This window comes from Mesoplodon densirostris, chromosome 9, assembly GCF_025265405.1.
Source record: "Mesoplodon densirostris isolate mMesDen1 chromosome 9, mMesDen1 primary haplotype, whole genome shotgun sequence".
Taxonomy (NCBI): Eukaryota; Metazoa; Chordata; class Mammalia; order Artiodactyla; family Ziphiidae; genus Mesoplodon; species Mesoplodon densirostris.
Window position 1 is genome coordinate 91,515,665 of NC_082669.1, and position 23,162 is coordinate 91,538,826.

The 23,162-nt window shown below is 36.7% G+C and overlaps 1 protein-coding gene across 4 annotated transcripts in view; it reads left to right on the plus strand.

Annotated features, from left to right (window-relative positions):
- Positions 1–23,162, plus strand: part of KLHDC10 (kelch domain containing 10) — a 57,361-nt gene that overhangs the window by 16,267 nt on the left and 17,932 nt on the right. For 2 of the 4 annotated variants that reach the window (XM_060107598.1, XM_060107601.1), the window contains exon 2: positions 10,517–10,603. The exons of the other annotated variants lie outside the window; for them this stretch is intronic. In XM_060107598.1, coding sequence (XP_059963581.1) covers positions 10,517–10,603 — 87 coding nt within the window. The remainder of the gene's footprint in view (positions 1–10,516; positions 10,604–23,162) is intronic. 4 annotated transcript variants of the gene reach the window in all.

Consider the following 23,162-nt stretch of genomic DNA (forward strand, 5'->3'; position numbering starts at 1 on the left):
GACTTTTTCTTTTAATCTTAAATGTGGAAAACAACCTATAAGGAGTAAAAAAAAAAGTTTTAAGATTGACTTTTTATTTTTCCCTTTTCCCCTCTTCTAAAATTCCTTAGAATCATAAAATACTAAAATTGAAAAAGACATTGGAAGTCATCTTGCCTTCTACCCAGTGTGGGAATCCTTTCCACAATAGCTCTAATCTTTTTTTTTTAGCCTCTATTTTAAAGAGGTCTACTTATTTTGACCTCTTAAATTAATGGGCTGCCTATTTGTGGAGAGAGCTGTGAGATTATTTGTTGGCTCTAATTGTTGCCTTAAATTCAGCTGCAACTTTTTGAGTTTCTCCCAGTTGTGTCTTCTGGTAGAATATGGAATAAGGTTATTCCTTCTTCCATTTAACTACCTTTGAAAACAATTATAACATTCTGGGTCTAAATTCTTTTAATTTTTTAACTTGGAGTCCCTCAATTCACAAGTCTGTGAATAGTCTTCAGAGGATTATATCGTATGTAAAATTGTGAGCATATATGTGCATTTTTCTGGGAAGAGAGCCAATAAGTCTTATTAGTCTCAATAGAACCTGATTCCCTACCAGAGTTAATATATCAGACCTACTGGGATGGACCTGGTAATCTGCTTTTTTTTGTTTTTGTTTTTATATTTTTTAATAAGCTTACAACGAGCCATCTAGTCAGCATCTCAGGAACCATTGCACTGGGTAAGTTCTAAGATTCTTAGAGCATTTCTGATTCCACTGAAAATTGTAGAATTTTTAGAGCTTTAGAGACCATCTAGTATACATATAGTTTGTGGTGTGCTTATAGTTAATTCTTCATATCAAAAGATTAAACTGGTCCCAAAGGGTGGGGTTTTTATTTAAAACTTTATTTCAAAGTCTTGGCAGCAATTCATAAACATTAGGAATGTGATGGTGCTATTTTAAGTCAGAAGTATTCCTAGAATTTTTGTTTGTTAGTCCCAATTTAATATTTTAATCTAACACAGGTTTATGAATTATAATACTTTTTGATTAATTTTTAATCTGTAAAATTTTTAGCCTCTTTCGTTTTTACTATTTCTAAGGAAGGATAGTATAACTTAGAATTCAGTCATTTATGAACAGTGGTTTCAGTATCACATCTGCCTTTTGGAACAGTTTGAGCCTGATACAACTCCTCCTGTGCTCTCTCCCTCCCCCAAAGACAAAACTACTCACCCACCCTACAAGGCTGTTTTTTTCAGTAAAGTCATACTTTAATAACTAACGATATAAATCAAAATGACAAAGAATATCTTAAGGTTTGAAGATGTTTCTCAATGTGCTGTGATTACTTCATTTTTATAGGAGGAAAGAAGTCTATGATAGGCTATGACTTACTATGGTTTTTATTCCTTTATTTTTTAAATATTTATTTATTTATTTGGTTGCACCGGGTCTTAGTTGTGGCTCGCGGGCTCCTTAGTTGCGGCACATGGGCTCCTTAGTTGAGGCTTGCCAGCTCCTTAGTTGCAGCTCGCCAGCTCCTTAGTCGTAGCACATAGGCTCCTTAGTTGTAGCATGCAAACTCTTAGTTGTGGCATGCATGTGGGATCTAGTTCCCTGACCAGGGATCGAACCCGGGGCCTGTGCATTGGGAGCATGGGGTCCCATCCACTGTGCCACCAGGGAAGTCCCTGGTTTTTATTCTTAATTAAGTGGCAGTATAATGATACCGTTGGCTCTTTGTATCCACGGGTTCCGTATTCATGGATTCAGCCAACTTCAGATCAAAAATATTTGGGGAAAATAAAAGTTCCAAATAGCAAAAATTGAATTTGCTGCACTCCAGCAGCTATTTACAGATCATTTACATTGTATTTACAACTACTTACATAGCATTTACATTGTATTATAAGTAATCTAGAGAGGATTTAAAGTATACTGGAGAATGTGCAAGTAGCTTGTGTGGAAACACTTAGCTATGTTATAGAAGAAGAGACTTGGGCATCCTCAGATTTTGGTATCCTCAGGGGTCCTGGAACCAATCCCCAGTGGATACCAAGGGATGACTGTATAATGGAGAATAATACCAGAATCTTGGGAGAGGAGAGCAACTTCTTTAGGGAGCTGGGAGAGTGTACCTTTGGTTGGGAATTACTGCCATAGTATTCATTCATTCATTCATTTAATAAGTATTTATCAAGTGCCTCTGTTAGACATACTTTTTCAGGTGCCAAATTGAATTGTGACTATGAGCATTATTGTGAGTGGTTAAGAGTGATTTGGATCCAAACTGCATGGGTTTGAATCCCAGAGTTTTTACTTGCTTACTTAGCTAAGTGACCTTGGTCAAATTACTTAATCTCTCTATGTCTTAGTTTTCTCATCTGTAAATTGGGGATCATAATTTTATCTAAGAGTTGTGGTGAGGATTTAAATGAGTTCTTGGGACAGTATTTTTATTAAGGAATGCAGCTGTTTTCACACACATAAACATACATATATATAATGCCATGACTAATTAAACCATAACAGTACAATATTACACTGTAATTCATATTTTGGTTTGTATTAATTTATACACCACTTTGTTTCAAAAAGGATTTGAGATAGAACCAAAGCCTCCTGAGGAATACTCTATACCCGAGCAGCACAGCAGAACTAAGATATGGGTTCAGATCTTATTTTGAAAGGTAAAGGCAGAAATTTAAAAATGAGTGTATATAAGTGCTAGGAATAGATACTCAATAAATGTTATTTCTCTTATGTTTGAAAGAAAGTCATTCACTTAGCAAGTTGGTCACTGCCAGCCCAAAGTGTGCCATGGTGCATGTAGACATAGTTCTGTGAGTACATTGGGCAGCAGAGTGCAGGCTGGATTTTAGTCCCCATTTAGCCACTTGGCATGGAGCTCCCGTGCAGTAAGCAGTCTGCACAACCGTGCAGTGATTCTGAATACAGTGTTAATTTGCTTCTCTTTTGAAATTCTTTATAGATACTGAATTGTATAATGCAGTAGCACCATATCACCTAAACCAGAATTCTTAGGTCATGTTCTCTATCAATAGTTCTAATTGTTAAAATATTCATAATTGTTTCAGATATGTCATTTTGAATGCAATCTGCCCCATATCAACATAGTCAGGTTTTTTTCCTCTGCATTTTGGTTTTTATTTATTTAATTTTTCATACTTTTTACTTTAAGGTATTGTAGATTTATAATGGAACTGTAAGAAATAATACAGAGAGATTCATACACCCTTCATTCAGTTTCCCAGATGATATCTTGTTACTACTGCACAGTAACACAACCAGGAAATTGACATTGATACCATCAACTTACTTTACTCAGATTTCATGAGTTTTACATGCATTAATTTGTGTGTGTGTCTGTGCATGTGTTTGTATTGAGTTCTGTGTAATTTTATCACATGTATAGATTTGCATGGCCACCTAGACAAGATATGGAACAGACCCATTTACAAGGGTCCCTCATGTGCCCTTGTTTAGGCACAGCCACCTCCCCCTGGCAAGCCCCTGGCAACCACTAATCTTCTCCATCTCTATAATTTTGTGATTTCAATAATGTTATATAAGTGGAATCATGTAACCTTTTGACATTGGCTTTCTTTAGTCAGCATAATTCCCTTGAGAGCCATTCAAGTTATTGCCCCCATCAATTGTTAGTTCATTGATAACTGAGTAGTGTGTCATGGTATGGGTGAACCACAGTTCATTTACCCATTCTGATTCATTGGAAGGTTGTTGCCAGGTTTTGGCTATTATGAATGAACTTTCTATGAACATTTATTTATTTATTTATTTATTTTTAATCTTTTTTTTTTTTTTTTTTTTTTTTTTTTTTTTTTTTTTTTGCGGTATGCGGGCCTCTCACTGTTGTGGCCTCCCCCGTTGCGGAGCACAGGCTCCGGACGCGCAGGCTCAGCGGCCATGGCTCACGGGCCCAGCCGCTCCGCGGCATATGGGATCCTCCCAGACCGGGGCACGAACCCGTATCCCCTGCATCGGCAGGCGGACTCTCAACCACTTGCGCCACCAGGGAGGCCCTATTTTTAATCTTTTAAAAAATTTTTATTTATTTATTTTTGGTTGTGTTGTGTCTTCATTGCTGCGCGTGGTCTTTCTCTAGTTGCGGTGAGTGGGGGCTACTCTTTGTTGCAGTGCATAGGCTTCTCATTGCTGTGGCTTCTCTTGTTGTGGAGCACGGGCTCTAGAGCACGGGCTCAGTAGTTGTGATGCACGGGCTTAGGTGCTCTGCGGTATGTGGGATCTTCCTGGACCAGGGCTCGAACCTTGTGTCCCCTGCACTGGCAGGCAGATTCTTAACCACTGCGCCACCAGGGAAGTCCCTCTATGAACATTTACGTACAAGGTTTTGTGTAAGCATAAGTTTCTTTTTTCCCCCAGTTGGCTTGGTGTTGAATTTTATCAAATGCTTTTTCTGCATTTATTGAGATGATTGCATAGTTTTTCTCTTTATTCTGTTTTTGTGGTGAATTATACTGATTTTTGAATGTTATAACAGCCTCACATTTTTGGAACAAATTTCACTTGGCCATGATGTATTATTCTTTTTATGTAACTTTGATTTGATAATATTTTGTTTAGAATTTCTGTGCCTATGTTTATAAAGGATGTTGACCTGTAATGATCTTTAATGTCTTTATCAGATTTTGATATCAGGGTTCTACTAGTTTCATAAATGAGTTTCTCTATTCTCTGAAAGCATTTGTGTCTTTAAATGTTTGGAGTGAAGCCATCTTAAATTTTTTACATAATACTTAAATTTATATTTTCTATCAGTATCTGTATTAATCACTTTCTGTATCTTTCTTCTGAACAAGACAAGGACTTTACCATTCACCTGCTTTCCCTTCTCCAGCCCTTCTTCTTACCCTCATAATTATTCCTGTCGGTATCACTGAGATTACGGTTTTGAATGTTAGTAAGATTTTGTGTTTTGTTTTGTTTTCCAGTCAGCACTTATTTAAACTTACTTTACTGATTTCTCTGCTTACTCTTTTCTTATACCTTGATTATTATTCTTGGATTTTTTTTTTAATTCCAGATGTATATCTTTGAGTAATTCGTTCACTAGAACTCTGAGGGAAGCAAAAATTTTGTGTCCTTGTACATTCAAAAATGTCTTGGGAATTCCCTGGCCGTCCACTGATTAGGACTCTGCACTTCCACTGCAGGGGGCACAGATTTGATCCCTGGTCGGGGAACTAAGATCCTGCAAGCCATGTAGCACGGCCAAAAAAAAAAAGTCTTCATTTCACTCCCACAATTGACTGAGAGTTTGAGTAGATACAGAATTCTAGGTTTAAAAGTATATCTAGTTGTCCCAGGGCCATCTGTTGAAAAGACTATGCTTTCCCCGTTGAGTAATCTTGTCACCCTTGTCAAAAATCAATTGACCATAAGTCTATTCTATGGGGATATATGTATATGTATAGCTGATAAACTTTGTTATAAAGCAGAAGCTAACACACCATTGTAAAGCAATTATACTGATGTTAAAAAAAAATCAGTTGACCATAGATACATGTGTTTACTTGTAGACCCTTCAATTTCTGTCCCATTAATATACATGTCTGTCCTTATGCCAGGACCACAGTTGTTTTTTGTTTTTTTGTGTGGTATGCGGGCCTCTCACTGTTGTGGCCCCTCCCGTTGCGGGGCACAGGCTCCGGACGCGCAGGCTCAGTGGCCATGGCTCACGGGCCTAGCCGCTCCGCGGCATGTGGGATCTTCCCAGACCGGGGCACGGACCCATGTCCCCTGCATCAGCAGGCAGACTGTCAACCGCTGCGCCACCAGGGAATCCCCCAGGACTACAGTTTTGAATACTATATCTTTTTAGTAAGTTTTGACACCAGGAAATGTGAGTCTTCCAATTTAGTTCTTTTTCAAGATTGTTTTGGTTTTCTGGTTTCCTTGTGTTTCTTTTTTTTTTTTTAATATATATACATTTATTTATTTATTTATTTTTGGTTGCGTTGGGTCTTCGTTGCTGTGAGCGGGCTTCCTCTAGTTGGGGCGAGCGGGGGCTACTCTTCATTGCGGTGCACAGGCTTCTCATTGCGGTGGCTTCTCTTGTTGCAGAGCACGGGGTCTAGGCATGCGGGCTTCAGTAGTTGTGGCTCATGGACTCTAGAGCGCAGCAGGCTCAGTAGTTGTGGCACACGGGCTTAGTTGCTCCGCGGCATGTGGGATCTTCCCCGGACCAGGGATTGAACCCGTGTCCCCTGCATTGGCAGGCGGACTCCCAACCACTGCGCCACCAGGGAAGTCCCTCCTTGTGTTTCTGTATGAAGTTTCAGATTAGCTTGTCCGTTTCTACAAAAAAAGGCAGGTGGCGTTTTGATAGTAGTTGCTCAATCCCCTTTTATATCTTAACTTCTTAAAATGCTTCCCACCTCTTTTTCCTTCTATACTATATTCTGGTGCATTTCTTGGCTCCATTTTTTAGATTACTAATTTAATTTGTTATTTTTTTCAGTCCTTAATCAGTTTTTTTATTTAAATGATCAAAATTAACTTCTAAGAGTTCCAATTTATTTCTTTTAAAATAAATGTATTATCATCTTGCATATCTCAGGACAGTAATTGTACCTAATCTAAGGTTTTATTCTATTTAATTTGTCAACTCTCTTTCTTTGGGTATGAGTTCTGCTTATCACATTAATAACTTTTTCATGTTTGAGTCTTGGTTTTGTGCTCATTCACCTTTATTTGAGAGTCCTTGTTAGCCTTCCTGTGAATGTTACATATGTTTATTGCAGCAGGTCTCCACTGACTGTGGGTAGAGGTGGAATGTGCAATGAGATAGAGTGTACCAATTGCCAGACTTCTTTAGTGTCTGTCCCCTCTTTTTCCTGGGATTTAATATCCACCCAGGGCTCTGTCCTGTCTTTCTGATCCAAGGGTTTATACTCATTGTTCCTACCTGGGGAGTGACACCTTTCTTGTTTGATGCCACTGTTCCCATCTAGGAGCAAATTATGTACCTCTATCCTATAATGCTTGAACCAAAATGGTAAATGGTGGGAGAGGTTGACCTGCTTTGTAACTTCCATGCCACCCCCTAACCAGTTATGCTGTAAATTCTATAAATTATTTCAGTTCTTTCTGCTGTCTTCCACCTCTGGGCTTAGTTTACTCTGAGGGCTGTTCAGATCACTTGCAGTAGCCCTCTACTCTGGGTGTATAGCACTGTGGTTTCCTTCTTTAAGCTGATTCTGTCAGCCTTACATCTTTCAGTGATTGACTAAGACCATTTCTTGCTTTCTTTTGATTATAATTTTTTTAAAATGGCTTTTGTGTTACTTGTGGGGCTTTGGGGAGAGGGGAGCTTGCTTGCAGTGTGCTCAGCGTACCACCTTGACTGTCAATGACTATGTCATATGTATAGTGAAGTAAATAAAAAGGAAAAATTGAAAAGCAAAAAATAAAATATTGATGAAATGATTGAAAAAATTATGGTTTTTGTTTTGAAGAGTATAAGCAATCACAAATGAACATTGGCATTCAAATATATAAAAATTAAAGCTTCAAGAACAAACATATTTTTCAGGAATATATTTACATGAAATTGAAGAGGCATATATATGCTATGTTGCTGGTTTCTCTTTTTTTCTGCTCTTTGGCTGAAGGAAGAAAATATGGATTCTGAACTTAGTGCCTACTTTGGGTGAATAACCTCTGTAGAGTCAACATTAGCCTATGCCTGTGACAGACTTACGTTGGTTGCTGAGAGAAAAGCAGGCCAAAGATGTTTGACAGAGCTCTGAGAAAACATCAGAAAGGATTTTTGAGTACAACTTTGGTTCAGTAATTTTCAGTATTTCTCCCTCACTGTTATCTAAATTTGTTTTATATTTTTCCATTATAAAACAATATGTCTTAGAATTTTTGGATAATATAAAAGGGGTGATAATCCTCAACCTGAATCATAACCAATGTTAATACTTTGGTATGTTTCTTTATAGTATTTTCTTATCATAGCTTCAAAAAAAAATTAAAGTAATATGGTATTGTTTTTTTTTCCAGTCCAAAAGTAATGCCTACTCAATGAGAAAGCTTGGAAAATAAACACCAGCACTAAGGAGAAAAAAACAAAATCACTCATAATAACTGCCCAAAGATAACCACAATTAAAATTTGATGTATATCCGGCCTGTATTTTTCATGAATATATACTTTTTTCTTTGTTGATATGGTATCATGCACTGCTACTATTTTGTACCTTGCACCTTTCATTTGCAATATATTGTGAATGTTTTCTCATGTTAGTAAATATTCTTGTATGTACTTTTTTTAGTGGTATGTAGAATATGAATATATTTAAATGTTTATTTAGCATACTTAACCATCTCCCTATCATTGGACACTGAAAGTGTTTCTAATTTTTTACCATTGTAAATAATATCGTAGTATGTATCTTTGTCCATACATCTTTCCATGCATCTATGATTATTTCTTTAGGAATAAATTCCTAGAAGTGGAATAGCTGGGTCAAAGGGTATGTACATTTTAATGCTTTTGATACATAAAAATGTCAAATTTTAAGCTAATCACTTGTTATATTCTGTCTTGTATTGCTATCTAATTGTTTTATGTGTTTGTCTTGTCTCCCTAATTAGAATATAAACTTCTTGAGGGCAAGGGAAGTTTCTTATACATCTTATGTATCCTTTGATAGTGTGGTTGACAATGTTGGACTTATGAGTGATAGACAAATATTGTATTGATTTAAAGCTGTGCTTCTCCAGTCTTTGGATGTCATAAACCTACAAATTTAAATATGTGTATATTTTGGGGATACACATAGGCTTGCAAGTTTTTTATTTTTCCAAGAAAGAATATTAAAAAACAAAATCAAGTACCATTTTCTATCACCTTCATCTCTTAAAATAAAAGAATATTTAATAACAAAAGTTTCTAATTTCCGAAAAAAGGACAGACTTTTAAATGGAACATTTTAGCATTTTAAAAATCTCATTGCCTTGTCCATATTTTTCTCATTTTGTGTTGGACTGGTGAATCTTCACCTTAGCCCACCAGTGGTCTGTAGACCAGCATTTGGGAACTACTGATTTAAAAGACTTGGAGGATAAACCCTTTTGCAACTCTTTTGCAAAATAATTCTTTCCCTTGCTCATGAGTCTGTCTCTGCCACAATATTAAGTATACATGTGCAGGTAATGCTGTTTCATTACACTGAATTTATGTATCTCTATGTACAAGTGCTATAGTAAACAGACCAGACCTTGCTGATGAACATCTCAGATATTTCCAATTGCCAGAACCAAAAACTATATGCTTTCCAAGGAATTTGAGACAGGTTAAGTGTGGTATAGTAGAAAGAAGGCAGGTATTAGAGTCAAACTGCCCAGGCTTGACTCCTGGCTTTGGCATTAAGTCACTTAATTTTTTTTTTAGCTTCCTTACTTGTAAAATTAAGATGATAATATCTTCCTCAAAGTGTTTTTATAGGCCCTGTTATAGCAATTACTTCACTGTAATGTAATTATTAGTTTAGGCATCTGCCTTCCTCACAAGACCATGAGTTCTTGAGGCTAGGAGTCATATCCTCCTTTGGCTACCGTGGAGCCTAGCCTAGGGCTCAAGGCATAGCAGGTGCTTAATGAAATGACTGTTGAATCCATACAGGGTTGTTGCGAGGATCAAATGAGATAATACTTGTCGAAGCTGTTTTAAACTTTAAATTCTATACCAGTGTTAATTGTTTTTATTGCTTGTAAGCTGTCTTTGGGAGCTATCAAACCTTTGGGAAGAGACAAAATTATCCCATTTAACACTTCTACTATGCTTTGCATTTTTCTTCTGTTATAAGAAAACAAGTTTTAATTGGGGTTAATGTGCAGTTAATTTGCTTCCTGTGAAGGCAGAGGAATTTCCTTTTTTTTCTCCCCCTACAGTGGAAGTGTCACGATATTAAATGTTTGTTTTATTTGGTTGCTACCACACAATTTTAATTATAGCAAGATCAGCTTATTTCATATTTAAAGAATGGTGCCCATTGCTTTATCCTCTTAACCATATAACTGATAAAAGAATACCAAACCTGGAAGAGGACAGGAGCCTACGTTATGCCAAACTAATTTTAGTCAGAGCTCCCTTTTTAACATTCACTGACTTGTAAAAATGTCATCGTTTCTAATCTGTTTCTAAAGCTCCTGGTGAATTTTTGCCACAAGATGGCATTGGTGATTATTGAATGCATGTCTGTTGAACCAGAATTCCGAAAAATGGTGCACATAATTGTTCTTATTCTTTTGGGGATGAGTTGAAAACCTTCATCACTGCTTATATATTAATTAAATTTTGTTTTGACTTCCAAAACAGGGTTAAATGCTACTTTACATCACTTCTTTCTGTATTCAAGTATTGTTTTGTTTCCTGTTTTTCTGTCTTTATAACTACAGTTACTATGTATTATTTGCCATGTGTTGTATGTGTCTGACTTATTGCTGATAATTGTGGTAACAGGTAAGAAGAAAATACGATGGGACCCAGTTAGGAGGCGCTTCATTCAGTCCTGTCCCATCATAAGGATCCCTAACAGGTTTTTGAGAGGTGGGTGATAACTAGCAAGAGATCTGTGCTTCGTATGGGTTAAAGGGAACTTTGAATGAATTTTCTCAACTCAAAACTCTGGTTTTTAAAAATTGTCTAAACAGCGAAAATTGGATGAAAGAAAATCTAGAATTTAATTTTAAACCTGTGTTTCATAGTGACCACTGTTGGAATTGTAATTATAAGTTTTAGGAAGTTAGAATCACTTAATGTGTATTAGGTCGTAGAAATAAATCATCTCATTGATGTCAGTATTATTCCACTGTAAACATATTAAAAAGAACTTTGAATAATTTATAAAATATGGGGTATGGGAAATAATTTTCTAAATATGATTTTAAGAAAGAAGTAAAATTTATCTGAGTATAAAACTAAAAACCTCTTATGTCAGAAACCATAAATAAAAAGATAAAAGGGGGAAATATTTGTAACAAATGGTTAATGTCATGAATATATAAAGAGCTCTTATAAATCAATAGTTTAAAAGCAAATACCCACTAGAAAAATAGGTAAAAGAACATGAATAATCAATTTGTAAAAAAGAAAGGTCAATAAATATGAACAAATGTTTATTTTCACTATTGTTATAAACATAATTAAAATAATAAGGTTATCATTTTTACCTATTAGATTGGCAAAGACTAAAAATAAGAATAGTCAGTGTTGCAAGGGTATGGGGAAATGAAGCTCATGTATTGAAGGAAGTGTAAATTTGACACAGCCTTTCTGGATTTAATTTGGCAATATGTATCAAAAGCCTTGAAAATGTTCACATCCTTTGACCTAGTAATTCTTACTTTTAGAAATGTTTCATTCTTTCTATTTTTTACTTCTTCTAGTAAAACATACTCCCTACTGAAAAAAGAAAATCTCAGAAGAGGGTTGAAAACTCTGGTTCATACTGTTTTTCTAGATATAATAAATTGTAAGACAATCGTTTTTAATGTTATAGTTTAGACCTTATTATTTATAAGCCAGTGTATCTAATTTTGACTGAAGAGATTATTTTAGGAAAAACAAAAAGACTAGAAAAAAGACCTGCAGCAGCTAAAGATGTTTCTATATCTAGTGCCTAACCTATTTTTAGTGACCAAGGTCCAGATCATGAAAAAAATAAAATCTAGCCTAAATAGGTCAAGATAAGATACTTAGGGTGCTATGCTACCTTTTATTTTATTTTATTTTATATCATTTGGCCACGCCATGTGGCTTGTGGGATCTTAGTTCCCTGACCAGGGATTGAACCCGGGCCATGGAAGTGAAGAGACCAAGTGCTAACCACTGGACCGCCAGGGAATTCCTGCTATGCTACCTTTTAGCATAAATAATTTTATTGATAGAAACTAATAGGTAATTTTAGTGTTATGTGACAAAAAAACCATTGTGCACACATAACCAAGCAGTACATCTAATTTGATAAAATTTTTTCTTTTTTCTATTTAAAAATTAGAATACTAATGTTTTGATTTACAATGAGAAGGCTAACTTGGGGGCTGACTAAATTTAAGTATAATTAAGAAATTGTTTAACTAGGATGTAAAATTCAATGTAATATCAGTTTTGTACAAATATAAACATAAAAAACAAAGGAAATAGTGAAATAACATTATATCTGGATGGTGGGATTTTATTTTCTTTATATTCTCTGTTTTTCAATATTTTAATCATGGAAAAAAGAGATTAGCACAGGTAAGTTTCATATCTTTGGTTATTTTCGTAAGCCCTAAATTGCCTCAAAAAATTGCTGAGGAAGATGGTCTCTGACAGTGCTGAGAAGAGTGAGGCGGGAGTAAACTCAGCATTAGCAACAGCAAGATCACCAGTGACCGCTTCTAAATCAGTGGCCTTGTCTTAGTCCTCACCTTCTTTGACCTGTTTGTAGTGTTTGATCTGTTGACCACCTGTACCTTCTTAAAGTTTTCTCTTCTTTTGGGTTATACTTTGCTGTACAATCTGAGATGTTTTCTTCCTGCCTCTTTGATTGTTCATTCTGTTTCCTTTACTGGCTTCTCTCTTCCTACTCACTAAAGATGGGTATTGCTCCAACGTTCTGTCCTCTCCATTATCTCCTTTGGTTATCTCATCAGATTTCACAGACTTAACTAACCTCGTTCGTTCGTTTGTTCATGCTTTCATTCTTTCAGTATTTTTTGATTGCCTCCTGTGTAACAGGCTTTGTGCTAGTTCAATCATCTAGATTATAGAGAATCAAGTAAAGAATCAAGTAAAGAAACAATTACAGAATAACTTGAGTGTAATTCTTTGTGATAAGGGTCCTGATGAGTTAGTGTGGTATGGGAGCACACAGAAGAGGTACCTGCTTCAGCCTGTGGGAAGGACAGGGGAAGATAAGTAGCCATCAGGATGACTTTTCAGAAGAGATGTATCGAGTAGTCTGAGTATGTGTTAACAGGGGAAGGTTGGAACATCTCAAACCACAAGGACCAAACAGCTTAAATAAAGGCAGTTAGGCAAAACAGAGCACGGTCTTTCAGAGAACTGTAGGAAGTTGGGCAGAGTGGGAAAGAGTGTGGAAAGAAGAAGCTGGAGAGGGCCCAGATCAAGTGGAGCACCACCCAAGGGGAGTTTTCAGGATCCGTTTATATTTAATTAATGAAGAGATTTAATTGGAAGACCAGCTAGGGTTATTAGAGTTATCAAGGTGAGAAATGATAGAGGCTGCAGCTAAGGTAGTTATATTTAGTAGGAAGAGAGAGTAGGTAATTGATTTGAAATATAAGGAAGTGGAATTAGATGAGACTTGATGACCAATTCAGGAGGAGGAGGGAAAAGTCAAGAAAGCTTCCAGCTTTCTGTGTGGACCATTTTCTCTTTACCAGGTATTATATAGATGGATGGAAGAGCAGATTGAGGGAAAAGATGATAAATTCAGTTTAATCTCCCCAAGCCAATAATAGCATATCCTTGAACACTCAGTCTATGAGTTATTTCTAGAGAAACCTCCTTGGAAGGCTTGTCTCTTTGTTTTGATTGCACCCTCTGTGTATCTGCCTGTATCATAACACTTACCACACTGAATTATAGTCATTTGTTTACTTGTTCCTGCCTGCCATAGACTGTAAGCTCTGTAAGGGCAGGGACAGTGGGACAGTGCCTTTCATTTCTTTATCTCCAGTTTGTAGCACAGTGCATGTAGTAGGTATATCATATGTATTTGAGTTGAACTGAATTATTTGTAAGGCTGCTGTCAGGGAATAGGATGGGACTAAAATTTTAGTACATCCTCAACTTCTCTCTGGTGGTGGTGACAGTAAACTAATAAGTTGCTGAGAATACGAAAATGCTATTTAGTGTTTCCTTAGATTTTTAAAACAACTTATCTATACTTTTGAAATTGCCACTTTCAAGCCTCTCGTTTTGGAACTCCTACACATTATCTCTTTTGATTCTGATTAAACAGTTTCATAGGGCTCATTTTCTGTCGCTAGATTCCTTCACTAGATCCTGCATATTCTCTAAAAGATGTTGCTACCCATTATAAGTGGTGTGAAAACAATATCAGTATAGTGAAAACAGTGTGTTTTCATTACAAAATGATAGACTGCTTACACCCATTTACCCTCCCATACTTCTCACTTATTACTGAAAATGACAAAGCAGACCTACAAAAAAGAATGAATCATAATTATATTGAAAAACAGAAAAGGGAGGCTTTGAAGCCAGATTACCTATGTCTGAATCCAGGCTCTGCCATTTACCAACTGTGTGACTTTAGACAAGTTGCCTATTCTTTTTTTTTTTTTGCCTCAGTTTCCTCATCTGTAAAATTAGGATGATGATAATAGTACCAACCTCCTAGGTTTGTTGTGAGTATCAAGAGAGGTAATATGTGCAAAGCACTTAGAAGAGTTTTTACATTTAGCCAATGTTTTTTTTTCCATAATTGAAAACTTTTATTTATCAGAAACAAAGTCAGCATAACAAGCCAAATTAATTGCCTTAACTCTAGCTTGTCAACTAGCTAAAGACCAGGATAACAGATATTTCTACTGACAGTCTGTTTAGCCAATGTTGACTTAATGTTAGCTGCTGTCATTCTTGCTATTGTTATAATACCAGAAAATTTGAGGAATTTCAGGGTAACAGAAAGCAGTTGGAATTCTAATGATTGAGAAACCAGAACAGAATAAAATGCAACCCCAAATAGGTACTCCTGCGGCATGCTGGAAATCAGATAATTTCTTAAAGAGCTCCTGTCCTGAAACTCAAGCCTAGAATCAGCAAGTGGAGGAGGAGGGAGCATGTAGGGGGAAGATGGAACATCAGGGTAAGTAATTAAGGGACTGCCTTCAGAACTGTTATTTCTCCTACTTCTCTCCCTCCCTCCCTGGCAATGGCATTAGTTCTAAGATAAAGCTCTAAGAACAATTCTTCAAGCAAAGTAGGGGATTTGTTTAGGGGAGGGTTGAATAGGCAGTGCTTTCATGGACTGGGATTGGAAACAGTGTGCGCACAAAGCAGAGCTTTAGGTAATGGACCTCCACAATAGATTGGATGAGGAGGGTGGAATAGGGGGAGGAGAAGAAAGCAGACTCCACCAAGGACTGATGTACATTAAATGACCATGCTAGCAAAATGCAGCCTTCCTTATTTTAGAAAAACTGCTTTTTCTCCACTTCTAAAGAGAAACCTGTCTGTGAGTGTACCACTTACCTGCAGACACCCATAATCAAACACATCTCCCATTTGGAGGTTTGGAGACAGAGTAATACAACTGTGGAGGAAATTCATTATCTCTTAGAATACTAATCAATGTAGTCCTTCACTTTTTAATATGAATCAGTGATCAAGGCTTACCAGACACTTGAGGGAAACTAAACTTGTTCTGATCACAGCAGGTTTCCTCAGAGTCAAGAGAGAATTGGGTCCACAAATAAAAAGACAACTGCCGTGCAAAAAAAAGGAATGGTTAAGGAATGAGTTCCATATTGAAACTTGCTGAAATAAAGATGCAGTTGGAGGATTAAATAATACACAGGTTTAAGACCAATTTTTACAAAAATAAAGTAGAGGAAATTTACAGACCATAAATCAAGAGGACGAAAAGAGAAAGTACATGAGGAAAATTATACTTTGAGGGTAGATATAAGTGATCCAGTATCCATTTTATAGAGTTACATAAGGAAAGACAGTGGAAGAGAGAAAATAAAGAAATAAAGAATATTTCCCTATGCTGAAGAAAGACTCTCGAGTTTTCAAGTATAAAGGGCCCACCAAAGGGCTTCCCTGGTGGTGCAGTGGTTGAGAGTCCGCCTGCCGATGCAGGGGACACGGGTTCGTGCCCCGGTCCGGGAAGATCCCACATCCCGCGGAGCGGCTGGGCCCGTGAGCCATGGCCGCTGAGCCTGCGCGTCCAGAGCCTGTGCTCTGCAACGGGAGAGGCCACAACAGTGAGAGGCCCATGTACCGCAAAAAAAAAAAAAAGCCCACCAAGGAACAAGCTAGGAAAATGTAAAAGCAAAAAGCATCTATCTGTACATTACTGAACTACTTATGATTCCAGAGATAGAAAACAGGCTACATAGAAAGACTGAAGACTCAGATTTCTCACCTGCAACATAGTTTGCTAGAAGATAAGTGCCTTCAGTGTTCTGAGGGAAAATTATTTTGAACACAGAACTGTACCCAGCCTCACTAATATTTAAATGTTTAAATGGAGGTCAAAATAAATAAGAACTCTGAAAGTTTATGAACACACCCTTTTTGAGAAAGTTCCTCGAAGAGGTGTTCTGAGTAAAATGAAAAACAAATCCAAGAAAGAGGAAGGTTTGGGCATAAGAAGCAGTAGTATATAAAAAAAGCAGAAAAACTTAGAGTTGTGTATAAATACAGGGACTGTGAAGCCTGGTATAATTGATAAGAAAAGTTTTCTAAATATATAGAAGAATAATGTAAATCTAGTATATGTGTATGTATGTGTATGTATATATATAACCTTCTGTAACTAACATTTCAGACGATTTAAACAAACGGGATAGGAAGAAAGTAAAACTCTGCTAAAGATCTTATAATTTTTCATTTTAGAATTTCTAGGTGTAATATATGCTTATTAAAATTCAAATAATATGGAAATATATAGGGTGAAAAATGAATGTCCTTATCTCAAGCATATATAACAAATTTGTATAAATCAATAAGAAAAAGACATCTCAGTACAAGAATGTATAAAAGGCTTGAGCAGCCACTTCCCAAAAGGATCAATCCAGTTGGCCAACAAACATGAGAAGGTGCTCAACCTCACTAGTAATGAGATAGATGCATACTAAAACCACAGTGAGCTAGGTCTACAAACTCACAGGAATTGCTAAATTAAAAAGACTGTGGGTACTAATACTAAATATTTTGTAACCAGTTTGGCCTTTATCTAGTAAAGGTAAAGATTTCCATACATTATGACTCAGAAATTCCATTTCTACATTTATAGCCAACAAATATGGGCCCCTGTACACCTGAAAACATGTACAAAAATGTTTATAGCAGCATTAAGAGCCACTAATTTGGACAACCCAAATGTCCATTCACGCAACATAGACTGGATAAATTGTGGTATATATTCATACAAAGAAATACTATTTGGCAATGGAAATGAACAGACTACCTCTAACCCCAGCAACGTGGATGAATCTCAGAAACATGATTTTGAATGAAAGATCCCATAAAGGAAACATACTATATCATTCTATACAAATACACTTCAAAACTAGGCCCAAATAAACAATATTGTTTAGGGACGCATACTTAGGTATAATAAAGCTATTAAAAGAAAGCAGGTTTTATGATTGCCATAAAAATCAGGAAATAGGTTTCCTCTGGAAGTGAAGGAGGTGGGATGGAGAGGGTTGTGATCAAAAGGGGCAGGTAAGAGGGCATCTATGTTCTGGCAGTATTCTATTTTTTGACCTGGATGATGACGACATGTTACTTTTCTGATAATTTGTTAAACTATACATTTATAATTATGTTCCTATACATGTGTTGTATTTCACAATAAAAGAGGTTAAATTAAAAAGCAAGGTCCCATTTCGCATCTTTACTCCTCACCTTATTCCCCTTTCCAGAAGTAACCACTGTTAATAGCCAAATTTCTTTCCAGACGTGGATTACTCTGTTGTTAGAGAAATACCAACTTATGGGTTTTTAAAAAATATTAGGGGTAATACTATGTAGATCTCTCTAAGGAAAAAGGAAAGGAAAAAAGCTCGATTATTTCAGTAATTAGAAAAGTGGGAAAATGAAATAATAAGTAAGAATGGTTGAAAATGTATATATATATATATATATATATATATATGTGATGGCAGGGATAAATCTAAATAGAAATTAAGATCAAATTGCGTTTATCTGTGGAATGTATTTAGTACTTTAAAAGGTTAAAAGAAACTTTGATTTTTCTGTTATCAAAAGCATTTAATAAAATTTGATACTCAGTGTGTTCATTTTATTAAAATGCATCAAGCTATACTCTTATGATATATGTACTTTTCTATACATACATTTTAATAAAGACTTTATTTTAAACCATTCCTGGTTAAGAAAAAAATTTGTAGGCATCCAGGAATGAAAGAAATTTTATTTTACTGATAGACTATCTAGAAGAAACCAATAGCAAATATCATATATAATAGTGAAACATTACCAATATCCTCATTAAAAATGTAAAAAACAAGACAAAAATGCCCATTATCATCTCCACTGTTCAACCTTGTTCTGGAGGTTTCAGCCAATACAATGAAGAAAAAATTAAAAGGTACATATACTGGAAAGAAAGAGCTGAAAGTTGTCTTTTTTTTTTTTTTTTTTGTGGTACGCGGGCCTCTCACTGTTGTGGCCTCTCCCGTTGCGGAGCACAGGCTCCGGATGCGCAGGCTCAGCGGCCATGGCTCACGGGCCCAGCCGCTCCGCGGCATATGGGATCCTCCCGGACCGGGGCACGAACCCGTATCCCCTGCATCGGCAGGCGGACTCTCAACCACTGCGCCACCAGGGAGGCCCTGAAAGTTGTGTTTAATAACAGGATTATATGATTGTCTGATGTAAAATTCAAGATAATTAACTAATGATAACTAATATTAGAGTTTAGAAAATTGGCTGGATAAAATTTAAACTTGCAAAGATAAATTACTTTCCTGTATATTAACAACAAGTAATTAAAAAATAAAAGATATCTATTCACAATTATATAGAAAATTATAAGGTACTTAGGAATAAAAAACAAGAAGAAAACAATGAAACTATACTGATGATATCAAAAAGATGAGGGTAAATGGCTAGAGACTATATTCCTTCATGGGTCATCTCAAGTAAAATCCTCAAGGGACTTGCTTAAAATTTAGTTTTAAATTTTAGTCTGACATAATTTCAGACTTACAGAGAAGTTACAAGAATGGTAAAAAAAATTGTCCGGTATTCACCCCGGTCCCCCAGATGTTAACATTTGATCACATTTGCTTTATCCTGCTCCCTCTCTCCTCTCCTCTTCCCTTTCTCCCCTCGCTATCTGTAATACATATGCATATACATATTGTTTTTCTGTTTGAACTACTTGAGATTAAGCTGCAGACACTATGCTCCTTTACCCCTAAATATTTTGGTGTTTGTTCCTGGAAAACAGATATTCTCTTATGTAACTGCAGAGCAAGTACCAAAATTGAGAAATTAACACTATTAACACTATAAATAATGGATTAAATTAACATTATTATCAGATTTACAGGCCTCATTTCAGATTTTGCCAATTTTTCCAATAATGTCCTTTATAGTAAAATAAAGTCCCGGAATCATGTGTTGCATTCAGTTCTCATGTATCTTTAGCCTTAATATTTTTGAACAGTAGGGACTTAGTCATATTGTAGAATTCCTTTTAGTTTAGGTTTGTCTTGTGTTTTTTCATGATTACGTTCAACTTGTACATTTTTAGCTGGAATACTACGGAAGTAATGCTGTGTTCATTTCACTGCACATGATGTTGATTTTGTCCCTTTACTGGTGATGTTAACTTTGATCACCTGGATAAGATGGTGTCTGCCCAAGGGGCCTCTTACAGATTTTAACAAACTGATTCTAAAACCCAATGCAAGAGTAAATGGAAAATAACTAAGAAGTTTTTGTAAAAGAGTAACAAAGGGGAGTTTGCCCTACTAGATGTTGATAGATACTTCAGAGCTTTCGTAATTAAAACGGTGTGGTAATGGTACAGGAATCAATAAATAAACAGTGGGACTGAACAGAGCCCAGAAGCCTAGGCCAATATGTAGTGACAGCTGTCTCAAGTATGCTTTGCTCAGCACTTGAAACTGACTCATGGTAACACCAAAGTCTGTCAAAGCAAGTTTCTTTTACTGCTGCCAACTTAGACTTAAGATTACTCTGCCCTAAGAAGCCAGATCTTTATATATGAATCTCATACAGTGTATGGAGTCTCTGTGGTAGGAGATGCTTACATAACCAAGAATATTGTGTGCTGCTGTGGATGGATGGTCTTTGCCTGAGCAGCTTGGACTCTGGGAGTAGTAAAACGGTCTACGTACCAGTCAGGGATGGGAACCAGCTGGCCCAGTCTTCCCTGGCTTTCCTGTCCAGGCTTCCAGGTGTACAATAGAAGATCTGTCTTCTCAGGTAGAGGTAATGCTGGGCTTTATATTTGGAAAGAAGGGACCACTTAAGTTAAACTGAATTTATCATTTAAGCTGTATGATATTTATAACTAGTTAATACTTTTAGCAATAAAGGTTGTTGTTGTTGTTGTTGTTTTTTACAATGGCCTTATCACAAATGTTTGATAGCACATCTAGAGGTGGCTACATCTTGTGATAGGCTTATTAAGCAAAAATGTTATATGCTACTTTATTTGCAAGCTTTCTCATTGAAGATTGTGTGATGTGTCTTGATTGTGTGCATTCTTAAAAGAGCAAAAGATTTTGTTTCCAAGGTTATTAGACCTGGATATTGGGATTTTACCAATTCTACTCTAGAACATGTCAATTTAGTATACGATAAAGATGGCATTTCAGTTCAGTGTAGAAGGGATGACTTTCCATAAGGGGTTTAGGGACAATAGCCTATCCATTTTGCAGGAAATATTAGAGCCCTACCTCATAAAATACACAAAAATATGTTCAGAATGTATTCAGGTTCTGAATATTAAAAATCAAAACTAAAAAATTGTTAGAAATAAATAAGAATAGTAATTTTATAATGATGCAGAGCTAAATGAGATGTAAAGCAAATGAGCCTTTTGTTGTTGTTGCAAAGGAGCCTTAAAAGAAAAGATTGAGAGATTCAATTACACAAAAACTTCCATATAGTAAAAGGTACCATAAACAAAATTAAAAGCCCAATAGCAGGCTGGAAGAAAGAAATAGAATAAATAATTTCTACAAATCTGTGAGAAGACAACACAATAGATAGGAAAGTGGACAGGGGATATGATCAGGCAATTCCCCAAAGAAGAAATACAAATGGGCCAATAAACATGTGAACTAGTAAAAATCAGGGAAATACAAAGTAACCTGACACCCATCAGACTGGCACAAACTAAAAAGGTTGAAGAGGGCATAAAGGAATAGACACTACCATACACTATTGCTGGGGGTATAAATTGTTGCAGTCTTTTCGGAAAGCAATATGGCTCTATAACAATATTATATCTAACAATTTTGGGGGTGGGGGGGCTGCGTTGGGTCTTCATTGCTCCGCGTGGGCTTTCTCTAGTTGCGGTGCACAGGTTTCTCATTGCGGTAGCTTCTCTTGTTGTGGAGCATGGGCTCTAGGCGCGCAGGCTCAGTAGTTGCAGCACGTGGGCCCTAGAGCGCAGGCTCAGTCGTTGTGGCGCACGGGCTTAGTTGCTCCACGGCATGTGGGATCTTCCTGGACCAGGGATCGAACCCATGTCCCCTGCATTGGCAGGCAGATTCTTAACCACTGCGCCACCGGGCAAGTCCCCTATCTGTGTCACTTTTAAGTGTATATTCCTTTGACCCCAGAAATTCTGTTTCCAGAAATTTTTAGACATTTGCATATAAATCTACCTAAAGAAAGCTTTGTTACAAAGTTATTTGTAACGGTAATAATATTGGCGCAACCTCATCATTGCCTTATCTCTGACAGCGTCTTTCTTCCTTTGGGCTGCAAACTAAAGCCCATGTCCCTGGTTACAGTAAGCTCTGACTTACTCCCTGGGGTAAAGAGCAAGTGTGCTTATCATTGTGACATGATGAGCACACTGAAGCAAAAAGATGGCTTAGTTACCACAGGTACATACTCCCTCAGCTGCATGTTCCCTTCTGGGTATTGAGTTCACCTCTGCATACAGGTTCAGTTTTTTTGTGTTTTGTGGTTTTTTTTTTTTTTTTTTTTTTTTTTTTTGCCATACGCGGGCCTCTCACTGTTGTGGCCTCTCCCGTTGCGGAGCACAGGCTCCAGACGCGCAGGCTCAGCGGCCATGGCTCATGGGACCAGCCGCTCCGCGGCATGTGGGATCCTCCTGGACCGGTGCACGAACCCGTGTCCCCTGCATCGGCAGGCGGACTCTCAACCACTGCGCCACCAGGGAAGCCCACAGGTTCAGTTTTAATTTTTGACTTATGCATTTTCTAATTGGAGTTCCTCAATCAGGTAACCTAATTCTGTGGCTGATTTTATTAGTAGCAAGTACTTTTTAGGAGAGTGGGGTTTGCACATGGAGAATTTGGGACAAGATTCAGAGAACTACTTTTAAGAATCTAAAACCCAGTTAAGTTTTGGTCAAGGTTGAGGAGCCTATGCTATATTCTTCATAATGAAAATTAATGTGTAGTCTCCATGACATTAACCCTGATAAATCCCCATGATTTATTCAAAATAAAATATGGCTTTCTAACATGTTAGTCACTCTTGGGCTATAAATATGTACAAAGAAATCTTTAGTTACTGACTAAAGAGAAAGAATAGTTACCTCTTTACTCCTAGCTATAAGACTTCTTGACAGGATGTTTAATATTTATCATACGTTGATCAAATGCTCTTTACCCAGCAGTTTAATTTGCATAGATAATGGCATTATTTACAGAAGCCAGCAATTGAGCTAGACAAGCGCTTTTGATAGACATGTTACGTGAGCCACAAAACTTTAAATTTTCTAGTAGCCACATGAAAAAAGTAAAAAATAGGTGACATTAATCTTAATTTTTATTTGACTCAAGAGATCAAAAATGTCATTTCAACCTATATTCAGATATAAAAATTAGTAACTTTACGTTTATTTTTGGATACTAAGTGTTTGAAATCCAGGGGGTATTTTACATTTAAAGCATAGCTCAGTTTGAACCAGGCTTATTTCAGATGCTCAGGAGTCATACGTGGCTAGTGGCCACTGTGTTGGACAGCGCAGGACTAGACTGTAAGCTCCAGAGGACAGAAAGAGTAATGGTCTTACCATTGTATCCTCAGCAGCTAGTACAGTACCTGGTATGTAGCAGGCGTCCAGTAATATTTTTGGCTTAATGAATGAATGAATGAGTAGGTAAATATAAAATCATCTTTCATTGACTCCTCAACCTTT